Source organism: Rhinopithecus roxellana, chromosome 5, assembly GCF_007565055.1.
Source record: "Rhinopithecus roxellana isolate Shanxi Qingling chromosome 5, ASM756505v1, whole genome shotgun sequence".
In the NCBI taxonomy this organism is placed as follows: domain Eukaryota; kingdom Metazoa; phylum Chordata; class Mammalia; order Primates; family Cercopithecidae; genus Rhinopithecus; species Rhinopithecus roxellana.
In genome coordinates, this window is record NC_044553.1 from 158,259,945 (window position 1) to 158,287,075 (window position 27,131).

Below are 27,131 nucleotides of genomic sequence, written 5' to 3' on the forward strand. Positions count from 1 at the left end.
AGTTACCTAGTGGAATTTCTGAGTCATATGGTAACTCTATTTTAACATTGTAAAGAAGGTAATCTTTTACTTTGATATAATTTTGAATTTATAGAAAAATCACCAGAATAGTGTAAGGGACTCTTGTATATCTTTTACCCAGATTCACTTATTGTTTATTATTTAAATCACCATTTGCCTTATCATTCCTTCTCTTTATGAGTGTATATGTAAATGTGTTTATCATTGTGTGTGTATACATATATTTTTTATATACTACATATTTTATAAAACCATCTAAGAGTAAGTTAGAGACATTGCGCTCTCCACCTTTAAATACTTCCATGTGTATTTCCTAAGAACAATGACTACAAACTATAGTTTATCAAAATGAGAAAAGTAATGATATTAATCTAATACCATTATCTAATTCACAGTTCATATTCAAAAGTTGTCATTTGTGCAGTTGTAGCTGTTTTATTTTCTTTGTCTAAAATCTAATCCATGTTCATGCGTTTCATTTAATTCCCCTGTCACTTTAGCCCCCTTTATTCTAGAACAGTTCTCAGCCTTTCTTTGGCTTTCTTTACCTTAACATTTTTGAAGATGACAGGACAGTTTTGTAGATGGTCCTTCAGTTTGAATTTGTCAGCTGTCTCTCTGCACTGTTAGACTCAGGCTATCCCTCTTTGGTGGTAATGCTACAGAGTGATGCTGTGTCCTCCTTGGGGCATTGTATCAGGAGGCACATGCTACTGATATGTCCCATTGCTGGCCATGTTAAGTTTGCTCAGTGGTTGAGGTGATGCCTTCCAGGTTTCTCCACTGTGAAGCTACTCTTGACTATGTAATCTGTGGAGGGCTGTATAAACATCCTTGCTGGAACTCTTACTACAGCCTCCTTGTTGGCTACTCCTGTTTCCCACCTCCAATATATCCACTCACCACCCTGGAGAGATCTTGCTAAAACTCAGATATGACCATGCCACTCCCCTGTTCTGAAGCCATCAATGGCTTCCTATCAGCTGAGAGATGAAGATCAGACCCCATTCACCCTCAGTCTGCCCCTAAACCCCTCCAACCTTTGCATCCCCTCTCCCCAGCCTTTCTGGAAACCACTATGCTCTTTCTGGCACCTCTGCTGTTCCCATTGCCTCAATGTGAACCTCTGGGGAATTCCTGTTCCTCCTTTGATACCCAGCTAAGATGTCACCTACTGAGGCTGAGTTCATGCCTCCATCAAGGCACCTGTCACACCCAATGCAGTGCTTCCATTCATGTCCACCTCCCTCACTAGACCACGGATCCCTGAAGGCAGAAGACGCACCCTGTCCCTGACTCCTGCGCCCAGCACCAGGCACCCCACAAGCCCTCCAGGAATGCCCATAGAGTGAATGAATGCGTAAGTGAATCAATGAATTGGAATAGTCTCAGTCTTACTGGAAAGTTGTCAGAAGTGAAAATGGGAAGGAATAGACTGGAAAGATACACTTATTTAAAAAATACTTATTGTGCCGAGAGCCAGGGTTACAAAGGCCAGCCAAGCAAACTTCAGGAAGCTTTGACGTTATGGGAGACATCAATTCTAACCAGATGATGGCCCACATGATCATGACATAACCATGTCATTGTCTTGATGAAGCATCTCAGCACATAGAACCTTGTGAACAGTGCTTTATAGTTTATGAAGTGCTTTCACGGACATTTTTTTTAAACTTTTTATACACATAGCATAAAGTTTACCATCTTAACCATTTTTAGGTGTGCAGTTCAGTGGTATTAAATTCATTCGCATTATTACACAACCATCACCAGATATTTTTATTTTTTAATCTCACAATAAGGTGTTGTCTTAGAGATGACTGTTTTATTGTAAATGCCAAATTTACAAGGCTTTATGAAAGAAACTTGAGAAGATGCCTATAAGTGTTTATGAAAGTATTCTCGAGCCTTGATGAATCCTAATTCACTAATGAGGAAAATATAGGAACCACTGATGAGTTTCATCTCCAACCATTACCCACACAGAATATCCTTTCGTACTTTTAATAAAATTGTGAGAGTAAATTGCTAGTTTCTACTTTTCTAGATTTTAGTTTTATGGGAAGACCTTGGTCTGAGTCCACCAAGGGAGTCAGGATTTTATTGTTCACCTAACACTGTAGCCCAGTTTTGTTTCTACAATAGCTGTAAGAGATTCAGTGTTTCTGCAATAACTGGCCACATGCTATCTGGATAATCAACTTAAATGTGATTTTTAAAAAAAGACAACAAATAATCTTGCAAATAAATATATACTTACCAACCATGTAAGGGTTATGAGAAAAAGTCAAGGGTGTTGTGGGAGCATATATGGCACCTACCTGGGGCTCAAGAATTATTGCCTGAGGAAGTGGCCTTTGAGTGTCCATCTGGAAAAGGGAGGCATTCAGGTAGTGATGGTTGTGGGGGATGGAGGGTGAGTGCTCCAGGAGAGGGGATGTGTGTGCACCAGCCCCAAGGTGGGCAGGAGCGTTGTATTTGGAGGAGCTAAAAGGCCCTTGGAACAGGAAGGCAACGTTACAGGTAGAGGTCAGCAAGAAGTGGACTCCAGCTCTTAAGCTCAGATGAAGATTTTCATCCCCCTCCTAAGAGCAACAGCAAACTTCAAAGTGTTTTATGTTGCAAAGGGACCAGATGAGAGTGGAGAACCCCAGGCTCACCTGCTGCCAGGCGTGTGCATGGGCTAGATGGGCAATGAAGAGCTGGTTACTACTTTAGTTTTTCTTCTCCCATTCTCTCTCTCTCTCTCTTTCTCTTTTTTAGAGACAAGGTCTCGCTCTTTCAGCCAGACTGGAGTGCCGTGGTGTGACCATAGCTTACTCTAACCTAGACCTCCTGGGCTCAAGTGATCCTCCTGCCTCAGCCTTTCAAGCAGCTGGGGCTATAGGAGTGTGCCACCATGCCCAGCTATTTTTTTTTTTTTTTAATTTTTTTGTAGAGACGGAGTCTTGCTGTGTTGTCTAGGCTGGTCTGGAACTCCTGGCCACAAGCAATCCTCCTGCTTTCGCCTTCCAAAGTGTTGGGATTTTAGGCATAAGCCCCTGGCCCTGGCCCCATTTTCTCTTTTTAAAAACTTTCTATTTGGAAATAATTTCAAATTTTCAGATACGTTTCAAGAATAAGAATAGAACAAAGAATACCCATGTACTCTGTACTCAGATTAATATTAAAAGATTAACATTTCTTTTTTTTTTTTTGAGATGGAGTCTCGCTCTGTCGCCCGGGCTGGAGTGCAGTGGCCGGATCTCAGCTCACTGCAAGCTCCGCCTCCCGGATTTACGCCATTCTCCTGCCTCAGCCTCCCCAGTAGCTGGGACTACAGGCGTCTGCCACCTCGCCCGGCTAGTTTTTCGTATTTTTTAGTAGAGATGGGGTTTCACCATGTTAGCCAGGATGGTCTCGATCTCCTGACCTCGTGATCCGCCCGTCTCAGCCTCCCAAAGTGCTGGGATTTCAGGCTTGAGCCACCGCGCCCAGCCATAAGATTAACATTTCTAGAGTCGGGCACGGTGGCTCACGCCTGTAATCCCAGCACTTTGGGAGGCCAAGGTGGGCAGATCATGAGGTCAGGAGTTTGAGACTAGCCTGGCCAACTTGGTGAAACCCCGTCACTACTAAAGATACAAAAATTAGCCAGCCATGCTGGCACGTACCTGTAATCCCAGCTACTCGGGAGCCTGAAACAGGAGAATTGCTTGAACCCAGGAGGCAGAGGTTGCAGTGAGCCGAGATTGCACCGCTGCACTCCAACCTGCATGACAGGGCAAGACTCCATCTAGGAAAAACAAACAAACAAACAAATAAATAAAAGGAACATTTCTTTGAATGATAAAAGCAGCATTTTCTCTTAGCAAAATTTCAGAGACATGTAATGTACAAAGTGGCATTCCCCTCCTTCCAACTCCCTTGGGGTTGCCATTTTTGTGAGTTTGGAGTGCATTCTTCTGTATGTCTTTCTAAGCTCTGTGCCTGGGAGGGAGCCATGTGGGTTGGGAGCTCTGGGGTGCAAATGGTATCTGAGGACTCATTTCCACATAGAGATGGACACCATGATTGCTCAAGGACAGGCAGTGAAGTGGGAAAACAAAATGCTGCAGCTGGTGCCCAGGGCAGGGCAGGTAAGGAGAGCAGGCAATGGGAGTAGAGGGGCAGGAGGGGAACTGGGGCTGCCCTCTCATGGACTCTACGAGGCCCAGAGTTTCTACACTGTCATGCCCCTTTGAGATCAGGGCTGAGGGGCCACAGTGACCAACAGAGGACCTGTGGAACTGTTAGGACAAGAGCAACAGAACAGCATTCATCCTGAGTGGAGGAGAATTGTGAAACCCCAGGGTTTAGTTCAGTTACTACAACTCCAACCTGCAATCTGGGTCGCAAGGGGAGGCCAGAAAGACGGGAGGGACCACCCACCTTCACTCTGCACAGTATCCTCTCTGCAGAGAGGGAGGGCACGTGGCAGTCCACTATATTGGGCTGGCCAGTGGCCGTTGATGCCTGTGCTGTTTCTCCAGCTCCTTGGTTAGCTTAATGGAAACATTCAACGAGAAGGCTGAGCAGCTGGTGGAGATTCTAGAAGCCAAGGCAGATGGGCAGACCCCAGTGTCCATGCAGGACATGCTGACCTACACCGCCATGGACATCCTGGCCAAGGTGATGGGTGACAGTCGGGCATGGGGGCCAGGAGGGCCACATGGGGTAGAGGGTTCTCTTCTCTCCCTCTTCCCTTTCCTTCTCTCTTCCCCTCCGTCCTGTCCTCTAACATACCAGCAACTCCTGTGTGCTTCATATATTCTGCATACATTCTGTCTCCTTGAATATTCAAAGCAACCTAGTGTGAGTTTGGGGCTACTAACTCATTCTTGAGCAAGGGACAGGTGCAGGGCCTGGCCTGGAGCTGGTCAATGGCAGAAGCAAGATTTGATCTCAGGTCTGCCTAACTCTCAGCCCAAAGGCTGCCTTCACTCTGCACTCCCTATAGGGTATGACTTGGCTGTTCACCCCAGTAGACTCAGCAGTGGCCCCAGTAACCCCAAACCCCACTTTATGTGTGGGTGGGGCAGGTCAGGGAACTGCAGTGTGGGGACAGTGACTGGATTCCTCTTTATCACATTGCTATTCCTTTATCATTTTTGCTATTCATTCACTTCACTGTGAAGCTAGTATAGAATGAACACTTAAGGAAGGTTGCATTTCAGGGGAAATGCATCTTGTCAAGGAAGAAAGCTAAGTTTATTGAATAGCTACTATGAGCTACTTCATCCTCACAGCATTCCATAGGGATCAAATTTTCATGGGTTCTCGTAAGCAGCTGATGATATTATGCATATAAACCCTTAGCCCAGAGTCCAGGTGTCTAGCAGAATGATGTCAGGCTTTGCCCTGGATCTGCTGACCTTCTGTGCCGCAGGGATGACCTTGCCCGTCTCTCTCCCCCAGGCAGCTTTTGGGATGGAGACCAGTATGCTGCTGGGTGCCCAGAAGCCTCTGTCCCAGGCAGTGAAACTGATGTTGGAGGGAATCACCGCGTCCCGCAACACTCTGGCAAAGGTACTGCCTCAGCACCCCCTCTGGTAACCAGCCACCAGAGCTGTTGTCTTCACTTGCTGAAGAACCTCCTTCAGTGATTTTTTTTTTTTTCAGAATGTGTTTTGAGTTCTGGTATGTCTGAAGTGACTTCTGAATGAGGATTTGCATGCGTTGCCTAAAGTAAAGGCTCAAAATCAAATTGGCTTAAAGTGAATTAGGAGTTAATCTTTCTCTCATGTGAAATGATCCCCAAAGCAGGCAATCTAGGATGACTATGATGGCTCCACGGTGTCAGATTTTCTGGATCCTTCTGTCTTTCTGCTTCACTGTCTCAGCACATCACCTCATTGTCATAAGATGGCTGCTGCAAAAGGTGCAGCACCCTGCCTGCCACTGTCTATGCCCACATGGGGCCTGGGAATCAATCTGCCCCATCCGCTGCAGCCACCATCACCTACACGCACTGTCCAGGGACCAGACATGCCCCACCCACTGCCAGCACCCATGTGCATCGTCTAGGGGCCTGAGGAATGGTCTACCATGACTGCTGCCACCAGCGCCTGCCATTGAGAGGGCCTGAGGAGAGGCTTGCCCCACTTGCTGACACTGGCCCCCACATGCATCAGGCATGCCCAGCCCACCACCCACTGTTGCCTGCACTCAAGCATGCCATCTGGAGGCCTGGGGATTGGCCTGCTCTGCCTAATGTAGGTAGTGCCTGTGTGCAATATTGGAGGACACCTGTGGATAGGCCCATCCCTCCTGCTACTGCTGGTGCCCATATATGCCATCCAAGGGCCTGAGCACAGGCCCATCCTAACCACTGTTGCCACCATTGGTGCTCAAGGACTGGCCTGCCTGGCATCTCCATCCTCAGCAAAGCCTCAGCATGGCCTCCACTAACAATGACAGTCTAAGTCACTGAGAAACTCAGAGATACCACTGACACAATCAATTACAGCTGAAGAAATTAAGCAGAAACTATGCTACTGTGCCAATCCATAATCAAATCCAAAGCACCCTACCCACCCAACACTATGGACGCATCTATGGAAAAGTCTTTCCCTATGAAAGCCAATCCATAAAATTGGAAGAAGTAACTGTTACACCAGATGCACATAGGGGCAAAAGAAACATGGAAAAAACAGGGAAACGCTACACTTCCAAAGAAACACAATAACTCTCCAGCAGCAGATTCCAAAGAAAATAAAATGTATTATATGTCTGAAAAAGAATTCAAAATAATGACGTTAAACTCAGTGAGACACAAGAGAACACAGATAAAAATGCAAAGAAATCAGGAAAACAATTTATGACCTGAATGAGAAATTCAACAGAGAGATAGATATCATAAAAGAGAAACAAACAGAAATCTTAAAACTGAGGAATTCAGTGAATGGAATAAAAATATAATTGAAAGCTTCAACAATAGACTAGATTAAGCAGAAGAAAGAATTTCTGAACTTGAAGAGAGGTGTTTTTTGAAATAACCCAATCAGACCAAGAAAAGATTGAAGAAAGTCTTTGTGACATATGGGACAGCAGTAAGTGACCAAATATTCCAGTTCCGGGAATTTCAGGAGATGAGATGGGCAAAGGCATATTAAACCTATTTAATGAAATAATAGCTGAAAACTTCTCAAGTCTTGCAAAAGATATAGACATCTAGGTACAGGAGATATAGAGGTCCAGGTATAGTCGTGCTTTGTATAATGATGGAAGCTCAAAAATCTCCAAGTAGATTCAACCGAAAAAGGTCTGCCTTCTCCAAGGCACATTATAGTCAAACTGTCAAGAGTCAAAGACACAGAGAGAATTTTCAAAACAGCAAGAGATAAGCATGAATTCACACATAAAGGAATCAGACTAACAGTGGATTGCTCAGTGAAAATCTCACAGGCCAGGAGAGAATGGGATAATATATTCAAAGTGCTGGAAATTTAAAACTGTCAGTCAAGATTATAGTACCCAGTAATGCTATACTTCAAAACTGAAAGAGAAATAAAGTCTTTCCCAGACAAGCAAAAACCAAGGTAAGTCATCACTACTAGACTGGCCCTACAAGAAATGTTTAAGGGAGTTCTGCATCTGGAAGTGAAAGGATAATCTCTGTCATTGTGAAAGCACATGAAAGTATAAAACCCACTGATCGAGCAGATCAGCAAATGAGAAAGAGAAAGGAGTTAAGTATTACTATTACAGAATGTTTACTAAATTGCAATGATAAACAGTAAGAGAGGAAGACAGGCACAAAATACATACAGAACAACCAGAAAACAATTAACCAAATGACTAGAATAAGTCCTTACATATCAATAATAATCTTGAATGTAACCAGATTAAATTCCCCCACTTAACAGATATAGATTGGCTGAATGGATAAAAAAAATTACCCAACTATATGCTGCCTACAAGAAACTCATTTCACCTGTAAAGACATATGTAGTCTGAAAGTAAAGGAATGGAAAAAGATATTCCACACAAACACAAGGCAAAGCTGTCAGGAGTAGCTATAATTATATCAAATAAAACAGACTTTAAGTCAAAGACTGTAAAAACAGACCAGGTCATTATATAATGATAAAGGGATCAATTCTGCAAGAAGATAAAATACTTCTAAATGTATTTGCACCCAATACCAGAGCACCCAGAGATAGAAAGCAAAGATCTAAAGGAAAAGATAGACTCTAATACAATAATGGCTGGGGACTTCAACACTCCACTCTCAGCATTGCACAGATCATCTAGACAGAAAATCATCACAGAAACATTGGATTTAACTACACTTTAGACCATATAGACCTAATAGACATTTGCATAACTTTTCATCTAATAGCTGCAGAATATACATTCTTCTCATCAGCACATGAAAGATTATCCAGGATAGATCATATGTTAGGCCACAAAACAAATTTCAACAAATTTTAAGAAATTGAAATCATAGCAAGTATCTTCTCAGACCACAATGGAATAAAACTAGAAATCAATAACAAGAGAAACTTTGGAAATGGTACACATACACGGGAATTAAACAATATACCCCTGGATGACCATTGGGTCAATGAAGAAATTAAGCAGGAAACAAAAAAAATTCTTGAAATAAATGAGAAGGGGAACACAACATACCAAAACCTATGTGATATACAGCAAAAGCAGTGCTAATAAGGATGTTTATAACAGTAAACATATCAAAAAAAGTAGGAAGATTTCAAATAAACAGCCAAATGATGTATCTAAGGAATTAGAAAAGTAAGAACAAATCAAACCCAAAATTAGTAGAAGGAAATAAATAATAAATATCATAGCAGAATTAAAGGAAGTAAAGACTAAAAAATGTACAAAGGATCAATGAAGTGCAAGGTTGATTTTTGGAAAAGATAAACAAAATCAATAAACCAATAAATAGGCTATCCAAGAAAAAAAGACCCATATAAATAAAAGCAGAAACTAAAAAGGAGACATTACAACTGATACCACAGAAATACAAAGGATCATTACAGATTTTTATGAACAACTCTACACTAAACAATTGGAAAACTTAGAAGAAATGGAATTCCTGGACACATACACCTTGCCAAGATGATTGAACAAGGAAGAAATAGAAAACCCGAACAGACCAATGGTGAGTAATGAGTTTGAAATACTGATAAAAAGTCTTCCACATTTATGCAGCCAACAGACACATGAAAAAATGCTCATCATCACTGGCCATCAGAGAAATGCAAATCAAAACCATGATGAGATACCGTCTCATACCAGTTAGAGTGGTGATCATTAAAAAGTCAGGAAGCAACAGGTGCTGGAGAGGATGCGGAGAAATAGGAACACTTTTACACTGTTGGCGGGACTGTAAACAAGTTCAACCATTGTGGAAGACAGTGTGGCGATTCCTCAAGGATCTAGAACTAGAAATACCATTTGACCCAGCCATCCCATTACTGGGTATATACCCAAAGGATTATAATCATGCTGCTATAAAGACACATGCACACGTATGTTTTTTTTGTGGCACTATTCACAATAGCAAAGACTTGGAACCAACCCAAATGTCCATCAATGATAGACAGGATTAAGAAAATGTGGCACATATATGCCATGGAATACTATGCAGCCATAAAAAAGGATGAGTTCATGTCCTTTGTAGGGACGTGGATAAAGCTGGAAACCATCATTCTCAGCAAACTATTACAAGGAAAAAAAATCAAACACCACATGTTCTCACTCATAGGTGAGAACTGAACAATGAGAACACTTGGACATAGGAAGGGGAACATCACACACCGGGGCCGGTTGTCAGGTGGGGGGAGCAGGGAAGGATAGCATTAGGAGATATACCTAATGTAAATGACGAGTTAATGGGTGCAGCACACCAACATGGCACATGTATACATATGTAACAAACCTGCACGTTGTGCACATGTACCCTAGAACTTAAAGTATAATAATAATTTAAAAAAGTCTTCCAACAAAGAAAAGCCCATGACCAGATGTCTTTACTGCCGATTTCTACCAAACCTATAAAGAAGAACACCAATTTTTCTCAAACTATTCCAAAAAATTGAAGAAGAGGAAATTCTTCCTAACTTATTCTATGAGGCCAGCACTACCCTGATACCACAAACAGACAAGAAAACAATAAAAAAAAAAGAAAACTACATGCCAACGTCCCTGATGAACACAGATGCAAAAATCTTCAACAAAATACTAGCAAACAAACCTAACACAACAACACATCAAAAAAGTAATTCACCATGATTAAGTGGGATTTATCCCAGGGATGCAAGGATGCTTCAACATATGCAAGTCAATAAATGTTATACATCATATTAGCAGGATGAAGGAAAAAAACATATGACCATCTCAGTAGTTGCAGAAAAAGCACTTGATAAAATTTAACACCCCTTCATTATTAAAAACTCTCAATGAATTATGAATAGAAGGAACGTGGCTCAACATAATGAAGGCTGTATATTATACACCCACAGCTAACATCATACTTAGTGGGGAAAAGCTAAAAGTCTTTCCTTTAAGAACTGGAACAAGATAAGGATGCCTACTTCATCACTCTTACTCAACATAGTACTATTAATAGAAGTGCTAGCCAGAGCAGTCAGGCAAGAGAAAGAAATAAAAGACATCCAAAATGGAAAAGAAGAAGTCAAACTGTCCCTCTTTACAGAAGACATGATCTTATATTTAGAAATTCCTAAAGACTCCACCAAAAAACTCTTAGAACTGATGAATGAATTCAGTAAAGTTGTAGGGTAAAAAATCAGCATACAAAAATCAGTAGTAATTCTATACACCAATAATGAACTAAGGGAAGAAGAAACCAATAAAGCAATCCCATTTACAGTTGCTATGTAGAAAATAAAATGTCTAGGAATAAATTTAACCAAGGAAGTAAAAGACCTATACAAGGAAAACTACAAAACACTGATGAAAGAAATTGAAGAAGACACAAACAAAAAACATCCCATGCTCATGGATTGAAAGAATTAATATTGTTTTTAAAATGACCATACTACCCAAAGCAATCTATGGATTCAATGCAATCTTATCAAAATACCGATGACATTCTTCAGAGAAATAAAAAAAAGAATCCTAAAATTTACATGAAACCACAAAAAAGCCCAAATAGCCAAAGCAACTGTGAGCAAAAAGAACAAAGCTGGAGGCACCACACTACCTGATTTCAAAATATCCTATGAAGCTACAATAACCAAAACAGCATGATATTGCTTTAAAAAATAACAACAGGCATAGACCAACATAACAGAATAGAGAACCCAGAAATATATTCATGTATTTACATGAAACAGACTTTCAACAAAGGTGCCAAGAACATACACTGGGGAAAGGGCAGTGCTGGGAAAACTGGATATCTGAATGCAGAAGAATAATAAACCAGACCCCTATCTCTCACCGTATACAAAAATCACCTTAAAATGAATAGACTTGGCCGGGCGCAGTGGCTCATGCCTGTAATACCAGCATTTTGGGAGGCCGAGATGGGCGGATCACGAGGTCAGGAGATGGAGACCATCCTGGCTAACATGGTGAAACCCTGTCTCTACTAAAAATACAAAAAATTAGCTGGGTGTGGTGGCACACACCGTAGTCCCAGCTGCTCGGGAGGCTGAGGCAGGGAGAATCGCTTGAACCTGGGAGGTGGAGGTTGCAGTGATCCGAGATTGTGCCACTGCACTCCAGCCTGGGTGTCAGAGCAAGACTACGAGACTACGTCTCAAATAATAATAATAATAATAATAATAATAATAATAATAGACTTAAACATAAGACCTGAAATTTAAAACACTAGGAGAAAACATAGGGGAAGTGCTCCAGGACATTGGTGTGGGCAAACATTTTATAGCTAAGACTTCAAAAATACAGGCAACAACAACAAAAATAGACAAATGTGGCCAGGCATGGTGACTCGTGCCTGGAATCCCAGTACTTTGGGAGGCCAAGACAGGCGGGATCACTTGAGGACAGGAGTTCAAGACCAGCCTGGCCAACATGGTGAAACCCTGTCTCTACTAAAAATACAAAAATTAGCCAGGCATGGTGGTTGGCACCTGTAGTCCCAGCTACTCGGGAGGCACAGGCAGGAGAATCACTTGAACACGGGAGGCGGAGGTTGCAGTGAGCCGAGATCACACCACTGCACTCCAACATGGCTGACAGAGTAAGACTCCATCTCAAAAAAAAAGACATGTGACTATATCAAATGTGACTATATTAAACTAAAAACGTTCTGCACAGTGAAGGAAACAACAGAATGAAGAGACAACTTGTTAAATGGGACAAAGTATTTGCAAACCACCCATCTGACAAGGAATACAAACAACAAGAAAAAGCAAGTAATTCCATTAAAAAGTTGGCAAAGAATCTGAATAGACATTTCTCAAAAGACAAATGGCCAAGAGGTATATGAAAAAATGTTCAGTGTCACTAATCATCAGATAAATGCAAATCTGTGAGATATCATCTTACCCCAGTTAGAATGGCTATTATCAAAAAGACAAAACATAACAGATGCTGGTGAGGATAGAGAGAAATGGAACTCTTACGCATTGTTGGCAGGAATGTAAATTTGTATAGCCATTATGGAAAACAGTATGGAGGTTTCTCAAACTAAAAAGAGAACTACCATATGATCCAGCAATCCCACTACTGGGTATTTATCCAAAGGAAAAGAAATCAGTATATCAAAGGGACACCTGCACAATAGCCGAGCTATAGAGTCAACCTAAGTGTTCACGAACAGACAAATGGATAAAGAAAATTTGGTGTAGCCAGGCGCAGCGGTTCATGCCTGTATTCCCAGCATTTTGGAAGGCCAAGGCAGGTGGATCACCTGAGGTCAGGAGTTCAAGACCAGCCTGGCCAACATGGTGAAACCCCATCTCTACTAAAAATACAAAAAATTGGCCGGGCGCGGTGGCTCAAGCCTGTAATCCCAGCACTTTGGGAGGCCGAGACGGGCGGATCACGAGGTCAGGAGATCGAGACCATCCTGGCTAACATGGTGAAACCCCGTCTCTACTAAAAACTACAAAAAACTAGCCAGGCGAGGTGGCGAGCGCCTCTAGTTCCAGCTACTAGGGAGGCTGAGGCAGGAGAATGGTGTAAACCCGGGAGGTGGAGCTTGCAGTGAGCTGAGATCCAGCCACTGCACTCCAGCCCGGGCGACAGAGCGAGACTCTGTCTCAAAAAAAAAAAAAAAAAAAATTAGCCAGGCATGGTGGCAGGCACCATGCTACTCAGGAGGCTGAAGCAGGAGAATCCCTTGAACCCGGGAAGCAGAGGTTTCAGTGAGCTGAGATCGCACCATTGCACTACAGCCTGGGCAACAAGAGTAAAACCCCGTCTCAAAAAAAAAAAAAAAAAAGGAAAAGAAAAGAAAATTTGGTGTATATACACATGGAATGCTCTTTGTCCATAAGAAAGAATGAAATCCTGACATTTGGAGCAGCCTGGATGGAAATGGAGATCATTATGTTAAGTAAAACAAGGCAAGACCAGAAAGACAAATAGTGCCTGTCCTCCCACATTTGTGGGAGCTAAAAAAGTTGATTTCATGGAGGTAAAGAGTAGAATGATAGTTACTGGAGGCTGGGAAGGGTGAGTGAGAGGAGGAAGAGAAGTTGGTTAATGGTACAAACATACGGTTATATAGAAGGAATAAGTTTTAGTGTCAGTAGCAGAGTGAGTGACTATAACTAACAGCAAGGTATTGTGTATTTCAAAAATAGGGAGAAGATTTGAAATGTTTCCAACACAAATGATAAATGTTTGAAGTGATGAATATCCTAAATATGCCAATTTGACCATTGCACATTGTATTCGTGTATCAAAATATCACATGCACCCCATACATGTGTATAATTATTATATATCAATTAAAATATAGAGATTTTTTAAAAAGATGGCAGCTGCAGCTCCACATATCACCTCCTTATCCCAGGAATGAAGAAGTAAAAAAGGGGAAAGGTGATAGCTGAGTTCATCTCAGGGCCCCCTCTTGTTCCCTAGGCCTCTGAGCTTGCAGACCCCAATACCGCCCTGTCTTTTTGGCAGTTGATTGCACTCTACTTCCTTCTGCTTGGGATTTCTTCCTTCGATGCAAGCCTAACTGCCTCCACCCATCAGGGGTCCCTTTTTACGTTGCAGGGCTACGTGGATGTTTTAAGCCATCCCACCCACCACTGCTAAGGATTTGGTGCAGGAAAGGGAGGCTGAGGCCTGGGCCCAGTTTGCCATCTTGATCCAGTCTCCCTGGCTGCTTCATCTTTTCTAGAATTTCTCACATTCTACTGACATCCCGGCTCGCCAGTGCCGCTAAAGTCATTTCAGGGTGGTAGGGGAGAGGGGAGAGGGAACATGCATGTTCACTTGGCCATCTGGAGCTGAAACTCTTGTTTAGTTCCTGCCAGGGAAGAGGAAGCAGCTCCGGGAGGTCCGGGAGAGCATTCGCTTCCTGCGCCAGGTGGGCAGGGACTGGGTCCAGCGCCGCCGGGAGGCCCTGAAGAGGGGTGAGGAGGTTCCTGCCGACATCCTCACACAGATTCTCAAAGGTGCGAGGTCCCCCTCTGCAGACTGGGGAGGGTGGGATGGGCCGGGACGTCCCCCAGGTGATTCATCGCCTCTGGCTCTGTTTGGCTTCAGAGGAGAAACACAGTTAGTTCTTTTATGAGCTGTGGGGAAAGGGAGCAAATGTTTGCTGGGAACTGAGACTCTCCTTGTCTTTCAGCTGAAGAGGGGGCCCAGGACGATGAGGGTCTGCTGGACAACTTCGTCACCTTCTTCATTGCTGGTTTGTAGCTTTAGTGGTGACCAAGGGCCTGGAGCTCTGCAGGAATACTGCAGACCATGGATCCCTGAAACCCAACTCTTTGGGATTTTGGGGGCTATCTGAGCAGAGCTCACCATAGGACTAGGGGGCTGGGCTAAAGGGAGCAGAAACCACTTCTTGCTGTCTTGGGGGCATCTGACCTAGTAATGCAGCTGGCAATTGTGGGGATGTGTGAAGCTGGCCTTTCAGCTCCAGAGAGCTTGGCTGTGTGAACGCAGGCTTCCCCTCACTCAGAATTTGTGGGGAGGCCTGCATTAGACTGGCACAAAAAGAGATGCTAAGCAGCTTCATTCGTTTGCTCATCAGATATTTCCTGAACATGGTTCTTCACCTAGAAAACTCCTCTTCACCTGTCAGCGAGCCCTCACATGCCTCCTCCTCACGGAGGCTGCCTCAGGCCCTCAGCTAGAAGCTGGCTGCAGGCCTGGAGCTCCTCCCTACCACCCATCTCATAGTGTTAAGCTGTTAATTTATTTGTGGTAATTGAGTGAGGTCTGTTCCCCACCGGACTTGATGAGCAAAGGGTCAGGTTGTTTTGCTCACCTCTGTTCTGCCAGGGCCCAGTGCAGTAGGTTCCCACGAACATTGAATGAAATACACAAACAAATGGTTGACACTAGGCACTGGGAAGATGGAGGTGAACAAGATGAGGGACAGTTCCTAGTCCAATGGCAGAGGTGGACAGACAGAGACAAGTACTGATGGACGAAGAGGTCTACAGGTGAACGGCATGGAGGAAGGCCCTTTACGTGGGAGAAGCGCTTGCAGATGCCCAGGAGATTAGAAATGGCCAGTGCTAAAGCAAGGCTGCAGGGCGCCATTCCCTGCAGTGGATAGAAGGGATTTGCGGAACCAATGGCTGGTCCTGTTCTTGCAGCTGGAAACTCAGGTCCCAGATGAGGCTTCTGGACAGACCTAGCCTCAGTCTCCTCATCTGTAAAATGGGGGCCTTGAGGAACTCTCCAGGCTTCTATCCAGCCTTCCAAAGAGGGTGTATTAATCCCGTCTCATCCCTCTAGTCTATCCCTGAGCCCCGCGTCCAGATGCTATGGGGGACTGGCCGAGGGCAGGGTGGGTTGTGTCTGTTTTTCCCTTTGCCTGTGAGGAAACTGAGCTGAGGAGGGAAGTGGCCTCCTACAGTCACAACCAGCGATGCAGAGCTGGGGCCAGGGCTGCTCTGTTCTCCCACCCCGCTCCCCGGCTGAGGGCTCTGCTGGCTGTGTGACTGGCCACCTCCACACCCTGGGAGCTGGGCCCTTCTTCCCAGTTTGGACTTGCTGTAACGTACAGGTCCTTCTGCATTCAAGCAGAGCCCCTCAAGCACCTTGGCTGGTCAGTGGTTGCCACCTGGTAAGCCACCTACTCCTTTTAGAGTAAACTCATGTCTGTTGCCTCTCAGGCTAACTTGGAGAGGTTGACTTTATCACCTTGGCCAGAGCCTGCTAGAAGTCAAAATCTGCCTCCCGAAACGTCCGCCACCCCTCATAGAACCTCAGGGTCATGAGGGGCCTTTGTGTGTGCGCTGCAGCATGGGAAGGAGAGGCCTTGGGCTCACCGACTTTGAATTGTGTCCCTCCCTACTCTCCCTGCTGTGTGACCAGAGACCCATTCCTCTCCACCTCCACTTTTTCTTCTCCAAAATAGAGGTGAGCACCTCCCCGGGCCAAGTGAGACCCAGACGATGGTTCAAGGAAGGGGCTTTTAGACCCAGATGCCTGGGGGCAAATGCCATTTACTTGCCAGCACTGGCTGGCATAGAGGCAGACAAACTGTCTCCTTCATCCTGTGGCCCCACGTAGAGCAGCCACTGTCCACCCTTCCCACAGGTCATGAGACCTCTGCCAACCACTTGGCATTCACGGTGATGGAGCTGTCTCGCCAGCCGGAGATCGTGGCAAGGTATGGGGGTGATCTTGGGACTGGCAAAGGGGTCTGTCTGATGTCTTGTTCCTGAGGGCCACCTGTCCCTACCTCCTATGGTTGAGTCCCCTCAACATGCCCTGCTTCCCCCGGGCCTTGGCATGTGCTGTTCCCTCTCTTGGAAACGCTCTCCCTGCTTTTCCCCTGGAGAACGTGCCTCCTCCTCCCACTCCTCTTCTAGAAAGGGCTTCTCAGATCCCTAAAGGAGCCACCCATGTTTCCCCTCTGAGCCTCCTCCCAACTCATGAATGTGTTTCCCCGGGACTATTTCATCACGTCTATTTCAGCTATGAGACCGGAAGCTCCAGGAGGGCGGGGCCGTGGCCTTTTCCCTCCCCACAGTGTACCCAGTGCCTGGCCGGAGCCTGGCAGTGATGATGCAGCAGAATCCTTGCTAAAGTGCCAAAGGCATGCTTGTCTTCTGATGGCAAGACAAAGGAGGGCATCCCTGGGGAGGTGGCATTTGAGTTGGGCCATTGGTTTCCTTAAATACAAACAGGCTCCCTCCAGGACAGTTGCATGGAGTGGCTGAAGCAAGTGTCAGAGCTCTCAGAACGCACCAAGGGGCTCGGTGGGAGCTCTGGGGAGGTGGGGTCAGGCCTTCAATCACCATTATTAGTCATCAGCAGCATATAAGGGCGGAAGTGAACATACGATCGTTCTTGGGTTTAAAAGTAAGTATAATAGTAACAAGCATTTCATATAAAAAATCTGGGAAAAGCAGAAAAGTTATAATAATTGTAACCCACCCACCCAGAGCCAATTCACTGTTAACTGCTGAGTGCCTGCTCAGCGCCTTCTCACCTACTCATGGGCAGCTTCGCTGTTTTTTTGTCACCTGGTTGTATAGCTGGCTTTTATTCCCCATGCGCCTTGTCACAGCATTGCCCACCTGATTGTAACCTCCTCCCAAATCCACTCTTTCTGAAATTGTGGTAAAATATATATAACATAAAATTCTACATTTTCGTTGTCTTTAAGCACGCAGTTTAGTGGCATTACGGGCATTCACATTGTGAATGCCATCCCCCTCTGTTTTTTGTTTATTTTTTTTATTTTTAATATTTATTTATTTATTATTTTTCTTTTTCTTTTTTTTTTTTTGTTTTTGAGACAGAGTCTTGCTCTGTCGCCCAGGCTGGAGTGTGATCTCAGCTCACTGCAACTTCTGCCTCCCCGGTTCAAACAATTCTCCTGCCTCAGCCTCCAGAGTAGCTAGGATGACAGGTGTGCACCACCACACCTTTTTTTTTTGTATTTTTAGTAGAGATAGTGTTTTGCAACGTTGGCCAGGCTGGTCTCAAACTCCTGGCCTGAAGTGATCCACCCGTCTTGACCTCCCAAAATGCTAGGATTACAGGCATGAGCCACTGCTCCTGGCCTCCGTCTCCAGAACTTTTTCATCTTCCCAAACTGAAAATCTGTCCATTCTCCCCTCCTCCACCACCGGTAACCACAATTCCATTTCTGTCTCTATGCGTTTGTCTATTCTAGTTGACTTATGTAAGTGGACTCATACAGTATTTGTCTTTTATGTGACTGGCTTATTTCACTCGGATAATGTCCTCCAAGTTCATCCATGTTGCAGCATGTGTCAGAACTCCCTTCCTTTTTAAGACTTACTAATGTTCCATTGGAAGCATCTCTCCCATTTTGCATATTCATTCATCTGTCCGTGGATACCTGGGTTGTTTCTTCCTTTTGTCTATTTTGAATAATGCTGCTATGAGGATGGGTATACAAGTATCTTTTTAAGTCCCGGCTTTCAGTTGTTTTGAGTTTATACCCAGAAGTGGGATTGCTGGATCATATGGTGATTCTATTTTTAATTTTTTGAGGAATCACCATATCATTTTCCATAGCCGCTGAACCATTTTACATTCCCACCAGCAGTGCACAAGGGTTCTTTCTGATTTGTCCACATCCTCGACAATACTTTTGTGTTTGAGATGGAGTCTTGCTCTGTTGCCAGGCTGGAGTGCAGCAGTTCTATCTCTGCTCATTGCAACCTCCACCTCCCAGATTCAAGTGATTCTCATGCCTCAGCCTCCCAAGTAGCTGGGATTACAGGCACCCGCCACCACTCCTGGCTAGTTTTTGTATTTTAGTAGAGACAGCGTTTCACCATGTTGGCCAGTCTGGTTTCCTACAGCCAATCCCAAACATCAGACACAAAGGGTGGATGTTTTAGGGCCCCTGGAACATGGTTCCCAATGGTTTGGGCACTGTTTTGGATGTGGCCGTCATTGGATCTCTTTAACAGTCTTTGGGCTGGGTATGGTGACTCATGCCTGTAATCCCAGCACTTTGGGAGGCTGAGGCAGGTGGATCACCTGGAGTCAGGAGTTCAAGACCAGCCTGGCCAACATAGTGAAACCCTGTCTCTACTAAAAATACAAAAATTAGCTGAGTGTGGTGGTGAGCACCTGTAATCCCAGCTATTCGGGAGGCTGAGGCAGGAGAATTGCTTGAATCCTGGGGGCTGGGGGCGGGGGCGAAGGTTGCAGTGAGCCAAGATTGCACCATTGCACTCTAGCCTGGGCGACAGAGCAAGACTTTGTCTCAAAAAATAAAAATAAAAGTAACAGTGTTTGTGGATCGGGAGCCCCATGCGTCTGTCTTCACCATTCCTTCCAATGTCTCCTTCTTAAAGCTAAGTTGGGGAAAGGCTCCCTTTGGAGATGAACTTGTCTTTGTCTTACCCCACAGGCTACAGGCCGAGGTGGATGAGGTCATCGGTTCTAAGAGGCACCTGGATTTCGAGGACCTGGGGAGACTGCAGTACCTGTCCCAGGTGTGGGGAGTAGGAGGGAAGCTTCTGGGCAGATGTGGGTGATTCATGTCATCAGGCCTGCTGCCTCCCTGGACCTTTTAGGACAGTGGTTCTCAAACTTTTCTGCATAGGAGACTCCCCTAGAACATTTAAAGTATCCCGAGGCCCAGGCTGCCGCAGACTAATGATGTCAGAGTCAAGGAGTTCCCCAGGTCACCCCAGTATTCAGCTTGGCTTGGAAACTGGCCCTTTAGTAAATCATGCCGCATTTGTGCTTCCCGGCTAGGCTGGAGTGTTCCAGAACCTTAAGCTTCCCCTGGTGGGGTCAGGCTCAGCAGCACCTCCCCGAGCCGCTGCAGCACAGCAGGAGGCCTTTCAGGTTCTGCTGTGGCTCTCTGGAATGGTGGGAGCCCTGATTCCTGGTCCCAGCTCTGCCATTGTGGCCTTGCACAGCTCCCTTCTCCTTCTGGACCTCAGTTTCTCCATCTGCCACGTGATGGTGAGACTGATGTCCCAGGGGCCTGGGACCCAGGCCAGGGTGAGGGTATACATTCAGCCTGTGGGTGGGAAAGAGAGGGGTCCCAGGCATGCCACTGCCCAGCATGATCTGTGGCCTCTCCCGACTTCTCTTGTTATCTCTCCTTGTGGCTTCTCTAGGTCCTCAAAGAGTCGCTGAGGCTGTACCCACCAGCATGGGGCACCTTTCGCCTGCTGGAAGAGGAGACCTTGATCGATGGGGTCAGAGTCCCCGGCAACACCCCGCTCTTGGTGGGTGGAGGCCCTGGGGGCCCTGGGGTGGGCTGGCCTCCTTGCCCCAATGGTGGTGAATTTGGGACTCACCAGGGGAGCCCGTGGCCCCATTCCCATCACTGCGCTGGGCCTTGCTGGCTGCCCTGTTCTTTCTCACGGAGTCTCTCCATAGCCCTGTGAGGGCTTTGTCTCCTCCTCACACTGTTCAGCAGAAGACTACAGCAGGTCATTCTGGAAGGGAGGTGCCCCTTTTACAGCTGAGGACACTGAGGTTCAGAGAGGTTAGGTCACTTTCCTGGGGTCACACAGCTGGCGAAGAGCAGATACGGAAAGTGCCCAGTTTCACAGATGACCCAGACTTGTCCTGGTTCTTTCCCTCCTTGCACTTTACAGCTCTTTCTCTCTCGGCTTTCTCCCCGGACCTCCTTTACCTTGTGTCTCTTTGTTTGCTTACTTGTTCATTTATCTATTCATCCAGGCATTTATTCATGTATAATAGCCTCTAAACCCACCCCCAAACCAGGAAACTAGCATGTAGTCACTCCCTGCTCTTCTGAGAAGGAATCACTAATCTGAATTGTGTGTTTGCCCTTCCCTCGTGTGTGTGTGTGTGCACGCCTGTGTGCACTTATGCAGTAATATGTTGTAGGACTTGCTTTTTGGCTCAGTATAAAGATTGGTAAGATTTGTGTAGGCTTCTCTATGGGGCCGTGGAACAACCACCATTGCTGATCAGTTCTCAGGTGACAGGCATTTGAGAGGTGCCCAGTTTGTCCCTATTATGAGCACCACAGCAACGATGCCATTTCCATCTGTGTGTCCGGGAGCAGTGTGTGAGCAAGCTCCTCAGGCATGTACCCAGAAGTGGGAGGGCTGGGTTGTAGGACCTGCGACTGTTCAGCTTTACAGACTAATGCCACATTGTCTTCCAAAGTGGCTGCACCAACTTAGACGCCCACTAGTGGTGAGGGACAGCACCTGCTGTTCTTTATTGTCTCCAACACTTAGCATGGTTCAATTTTGTATCTGCTGCCATCCAAATATGTGTTTTAAAAAAAGTATTTCACTGTGGTCTTGGTTTGTGCTTTCCTAATTACTAACCAGTAAGAGTGAGCATCTGACCCTATTTTCTCTGTCTCTGAGACGTGGGCCCAGTTTCCCTTTTTGGGTAGTGTGTTTTTTCATATTGCTATGTAAAGCTTTATTTTATTTTATTATTTTTTTACAGCATACATTTATTAATTATTATTTTTATTATTAATTTTTAGATGGAGTCTCACTCTGTCCCCCAGGCTGGAGTGCAGTGGCGCCATCTCCACTTACTGCAACCTCTGCCTCCTGGGTTCAAGCAATTCTCATGCCTCAGCCTCCCAAGTAGCTGGGATTACAGGTGCACACCACCACGCCTGGCTAATTTTTGTATTTTTAGTAGAGATGGGGTTTCACCAGGTTGGCCAGGCTGTTATCAAACTCTTGACCTCAAGTGATCCACCTGCCTCGGCCTCCCAAAGTGCTGGGATTACAGGCGTGAGCCAGCGCGCCTGGTCCTGGAGCTTTACTTTAAAAACTCATGTGTTCATCTTTTGTCTGGTATGTTTGTCATCTTTCTGGCTTGTCTTCATTAATGTGTTTTTGATGATCTACATGTCTTAATATTTTTAACAATTACTTCTTTTGCTTTGCCTTGTTTAAGAAATCCTTCTCTATCCTGAGTTCAGGGCATTCACTTACATTTTTCTTTTCAAAGTTGAGCTACCTAGAATTGATTTTGTGTGTGGTTTCAAGGCAGGGACCGATCTGTATTGATTTGCCAGGGCTATTGTAACAAAGTGCCACAGACTTTGGCTTAAACAACAGAAATTTATTTTCTCCCAGTCCTGGAGGCTGGAAGTCTGAGATCAAGGTGTTGGGAAGCTGGTTTCTTCTGAGGGCGCACTCCTTGGTGTGCAGACAGCCACCTTCTCCTTGCGTCTCCACATAGTCTTCCTTCTGTGTGTCTGTGGCCTAATCTCTTCTTATAAGGACACCAGTCAGGTTAGGGTGTCCTAACCTGACACCCTAATGGATTAGGGCCCATCCTAAGTACCTCATTTTAAGTTAATCACCTCGTTAAAGACCTTGTCTCCAAACACAGTCACATACTGAGGTACTGGGGGTTAGGACTCCAACATATGAATTTCTTAGGGACAAAATTCAGCCCATGACAGGATCCTTTTTATTTTTACCTATGAGGAAGGAGGAGCCCCAGCCCCTGCTCGCAGCCCCTCTCCTCCGAGGGCTCTGCCCCACCTCCCCCAGCGTCCATCCAAGCCTCATCTGTGGCCACTCTGTCATCTGTTTTGCCGAGCTTTCTTTTGAATACCCCTGTATCAATACCACTATGCCGTAATGGCCATCTCCTTAGATCCCCTTAAGCTGGCAGGGGAGGCCCTGTGGCTACCTCTCAGCCTGGGGGTGCCACCCTGTGGGCTTTGAGTGGGCAGACTGGGCTCCATCCCCAGCTCTGCTGCTGGCTGGCTGGGTCATCTCCATCAGGCCTTCGGCTTCCTCTTTGTTAGGTTGAGGGGAGTGGTGATGGCACCCAAGCCACAGCCTGTCAAGAAGCGTCAGTAGGATGATGTACATCATGTGCCTGGCAACAATCCCTGGCACATCGCAGGTGCCCTAAACCCAGCCCCCGTGCCTAATGCTCCCACTCACTTGCTGGAGCTCAGCTCCAGGGCTCCCTGCACCCTCTGCTGCGCTGACCCCAGCACAGAGAACCAGGGGTGGAGCAGGCTCAGGAGATTTTGTCCCAGTGTTTGGAGGCCAAGGACACAAAGTGAGCATCAGCCCCACTCAGGAGGCACCACACATGCAAGTGGAAGGCTGGTGGGGTCTGCAGCTCCTCCACTCCCACCCCTGCGGAAGCAGGCCTTGAGTTGAAGAGAAACTGAATATAACAGTTCTCAGGATCTAGAGGAAGTTGGCCTCACAGAGTCAGATCTGAGTTTGAATCCCGATTTGGCCATTTATTTGCCTGGTAACTTCAGGTGAGTCACGGAGCCTCTCTCTGGGTCTCAGTTTCCTCATCTGTAAAATGGGGATAATGATGGCTCCCCGACAGGGCTGTGCCCAGCACAGGATGACACAGTAAGCCCAGCTGGCACAGTCGGCTGTCCTCGCTCTTTCTCTTAAGGGATTTTCTAGGGGGCCAGTACAATCGACACCTACCTAGATGGGGGTGAAGCCATGGGGGGAGGAGAGTGGGACCCACTCTGCTCCGAGTAGCCCTGTTGGGTGGCCTCAGTGGCTCAAGAGGTGCCAGGGGAACAACCTGGGAACCAGAGACGAGCGGACCCTTTGCCCGCAGTTCAGCACCTATGTCATGGGGCGGATGGACACATACTTTGAGGACCCGCTGACTTTCAACCCCGATCGCTTCGGCCCCGGAGCACCCAAGTAAGTCCCTCCTCGAGCTGCCCATGAGTGGGGCTGGTGGGAGAAGGACAGACACAGCGGCCTCTGGTCTGAGCCAGAGGCGCCCACTTAGCCCACATAGCCTTCCAGATCCCTGTGAGGTGGCTGTAGAGGAAATCACAGCTCAGAGAGGTTAAGTAACTCGCCCAAGTGGTAGAGCAGGGGTCTGGCCCCAGCTCAGTCTTGTTCTAAAGTCCATGCTCACAAGCAGCACCAAATACTGGGAAGCTGGGTGATTTCACCTCCCCAAACCTTGAGGTTCCTGTCTGAGAAATGGGACCATCCGTGGCTGCATCTGGAAGTTGCTGTGGGGGTCAGCACGTTAAGGTACCAAAGCCATGGTGGGAAAAGCTGGACTCCACAGCCTGCCCGAATTTAGATCCAGGCTCTGCCCAGAGCTGGATGTAAATTTATGACCTGGAGTAAGTTGCTTTGCCCCTCTGAGCCTCAGTTTCTCCACGTGTGAAATGGGACAACATAAGCTCCTTCCAGGAGGGTAAAAGGAGGAGAAAAAGAGAGAATGCAGATCCAGCCCTTGGCAGAGTCAGCGGTTCATGCTTTGCATGCAAAGTGCCCAGCCCCTGGCTCTAAGTCTGTGTTCATCCAGACATGGGTTAACTGCTGTCTTCCTTGTGTTGTTCCTGTGGGGATGTCTGGGGCTGCTGGCCTTGTGATTCCTCTCTTTCCCTGCAGGCCACGGTTCACCTACTTCCCCTTCTCCCTGGGCCACCGCTCCTGCATCGGGCAGCAGTTTGCTCAGGTAGGAGAGGCAGGGCGTGGTTCTGCCTAGGAGTGGCTGCAGGGGTGGTGGCTCATCCTGAGCCAGGAAGCATCTCAGAACCCCTGCTCTGGGGCTGCTGGGCTGTGGGCTCGGGACCCAGCAGAGCCAGACCCAGAGGACTGGCTGTGTTTTGCATGGAGGAGAGTGCGAACACAGGAGGCTCTCCAGGAGGAGAGCGGGCTGTGACATTTGCTGCTCTTTCACTCACTCATTCTGTCTTTGCTTCTTCATTCCTTCCTCATTTTGTCTGCTGGGCCCAGATGGAGGTAAAGGTGGTCATGGCAAAGCTGCTGCAAAGGCTGGAGTTCCGGCTGGTGCCCGGGCAGCGCTTCGGGCTGCAGGAGCAGGCCACGCTCAAGCCACTGGACCCAGTGCTGTGCACCCTGCGGCCCCGCGGCTGGCAGCCCACACCCCCACCGCCCCCCTGCTGAGGGGGCCTCCAGGCAGGATGAGACTCCTCGGGCAAGGGCCGTGCCCGCCCACCTGTTGCCCACGGCCACCCACCCTTCTTCCCTATCCCATCCCCTGGGCCACCCTTCACGCTGGCTTCCAGCGGGCCCTCTGCCAACTGCCTGCTTCACACCCTTCAGCGCTCCCTGTCACCTGTGGACTCCACGGCCCTTCCTGGACTGGCCTTTGCCCAACTCCCAGCCACCACCATTGTCCCTACCACTGAGCCCTTGCACAGGCCACTTCCTCAGATGAGACACCCTAACTCTTGCTCACTCCCTAAAGCCCTCTTCAGGTGTCACCTCCTCCAAGAAGCCCTCCTTGCCACCCCCAGCCGGGTCAGGGGCCCCTCCTCTGTGCTCCCTCAGTCACCTGTGCTACCTCTAACACCACACTGACCACACTGTATTGTGAGTGTCCGTTGATGTGACCAATTGCCCTCCCAGGCTGTCAGCGCCTCAAGGGTAGGGTCTGTGTGTGATTCGTCTCTGAGCCCCCTGTGCCTACCCGGGGCCCAGCACAGAGTCGATGCTCAATAAATGTGTGTTGACTGCATGAATGACCTGGAACCAGGCCATGTGCTCTCGCCTCGGCTTGCTCATCTGTGAAAAGGGGGAGATGTGGAGGCTGGCAGAGCTCTGGAAGCTGCCAGCCCGCAGGTGCCCCAGAGATGCCCCGACATTGCTGCTTGGGAGAGACTGCCCCAGGTTACCCACCTGTTCTGTGCTGTATTCATGGCCATGCCCCTGGGTGCTGTGTGAGGTTGGGACTGGGTGGGTGACTGGCTCTGACAGCTGGATTTGAGAGGTCAGGGAGGCCCCTGGGCCTCTCTTGGGAGCAGCTTGGTGGAGCTGAGCCCCATGGTGCCCTCCTGACCTGGCAGCGGGGCAGGGCAGGTAAGACTGCAGCCCTCGTGGTGGTGATGGGGAAAGCCATCCCTTCCTCCCCAGGGCCGTGTCCTCTGAGCCCATCCAAGGAAGACGTCCTGCCCTGAGTTTCTCCTTCAGTCATTGGGAGCTTGTCTTTGTGCAGAGAGAAAAAGCTGCCCTCGTGGCCCAGTGCGGTGGCTCACGCCTGTAATCCCATCACTTTGGGAGGCCGAGGCAGGTGGATCACCTGAGGTCAGGAGTTCACAACCAGCCTGACCAACATGGCGAAACCCTGTCCCTACTTAAAAATACAAAAATAGCCAGGCATGGTGGTGGGTGCCTGTAGTCCCAGTTACTTGGAGTCTGAGGCAGGAGAACTGCTTGAACCCGGGAGGCAGAGGTTGCAGTGAGCCGAGATCGTGCCACTGCACTCCAGCCTGGGCGACAGTCAGACTCCATCTTAAAAAAAAGAAAAAGCTGCCCTCTCCCCTGCCTGGGCCATGTGCCCCCTGGAAAGACCCCTCCCCACACAGGGAAGGCACAGATGTGTGCTGGCCCCTGATGTGCATTGTCGGCCTCCTTCGGTCCTTGCTGCAGTCTTGAATGGTAGCTCCAAGGGATGGTCCCATCAAGCAGATGAGGAAACTGAGACTCAGGAGCGTAAGTGACATGCTTAGTACAGGTGGGGCTGGGGTGGCTCTGAGAATGGAGGAGACAAGTGTTTGGGTTTCCAGCCTGCCCCTCTCCCCAGCCCAGGTGGGTCCTGAGAATGCACACCCCAGCCTCTGGGCAGAGGGTTGGGCCCCCAAGACGCCTCCAGAACTGCAGTGTTCTTGCAAAGAGAGGGTCCTCCTGCTCCCCTAGCACCTCGCCTGACCACGTGGGTACCTGGCCAACCTCTCATCAAGCTGCACCCTCCACCCCCTCCATTTCCAGCTCTCTGTCTGGGGGGCCCCAAACTCACCACCCATTCTGAGAATGGTATGCCCGGGCTCAGCCTCCAGATCAAACTCACCCCTGGCCAGAAGCAGCCTCTTCCCACAGCCACCCCAAATGCTGCTGTCTCCCAGCATCCTGTTCCCAAGCTCCCAGCCGGGCACTGTTCCCCGACCTGCTCTGCTGTGCCCCCCTCCCATGCCCTCTGCAGCCCTTCTCTGAGGTTCATCAGTACCCACAGGCCTGCCCCCGCTTCCCACAGTCCATGCCCTCTGCCTCCTGCTG

The 27,131-nt window shown here is 47.5% G+C and overlaps 1 protein-coding gene across 1 annotated transcript in view; it reads left to right on the plus strand.

Annotated features, from left to right (window-relative positions):
• The window catches only part of LOC104654463 (cholesterol 24-hydroxylase), a 43,681-nt gene extending 18,085 nt beyond the window's left edge, over positions 1 to 25,596 (plus strand). Inside the window, exons 6-15 of the mRNA XM_010353668.2 lie at positions 4,533 to 4,671; positions 5,458 to 5,568; positions 14,480 to 14,630; positions 14,807 to 14,869; positions 16,735 to 16,807; positions 19,538 to 19,622; positions 20,259 to 20,369; positions 23,704 to 23,792; positions 24,504 to 24,570; positions 24,852 to 25,596. Of these exons, the coding sequence (XP_010351970.1) occupies positions 4,533 to 4,671; positions 5,458 to 5,568; positions 14,480 to 14,630; positions 14,807 to 14,869; positions 16,735 to 16,807; positions 19,538 to 19,622; positions 20,259 to 20,369; positions 23,704 to 23,792; positions 24,504 to 24,570; positions 24,852 to 25,022 (1,060 nt within the window). The 3' untranslated portion in view covers positions 25,023 to 25,596. The remainder of the gene's footprint in view (positions 1 to 4,532; positions 4,672 to 5,457; positions 5,569 to 14,479; positions 14,631 to 14,806; positions 14,870 to 16,734; positions 16,808 to 19,537; positions 19,623 to 20,258; positions 20,370 to 23,703; positions 23,793 to 24,503; positions 24,571 to 24,851) is intronic.
• Positions 25,597 to 27,131: the final 1,535 nt, after the last annotated feature.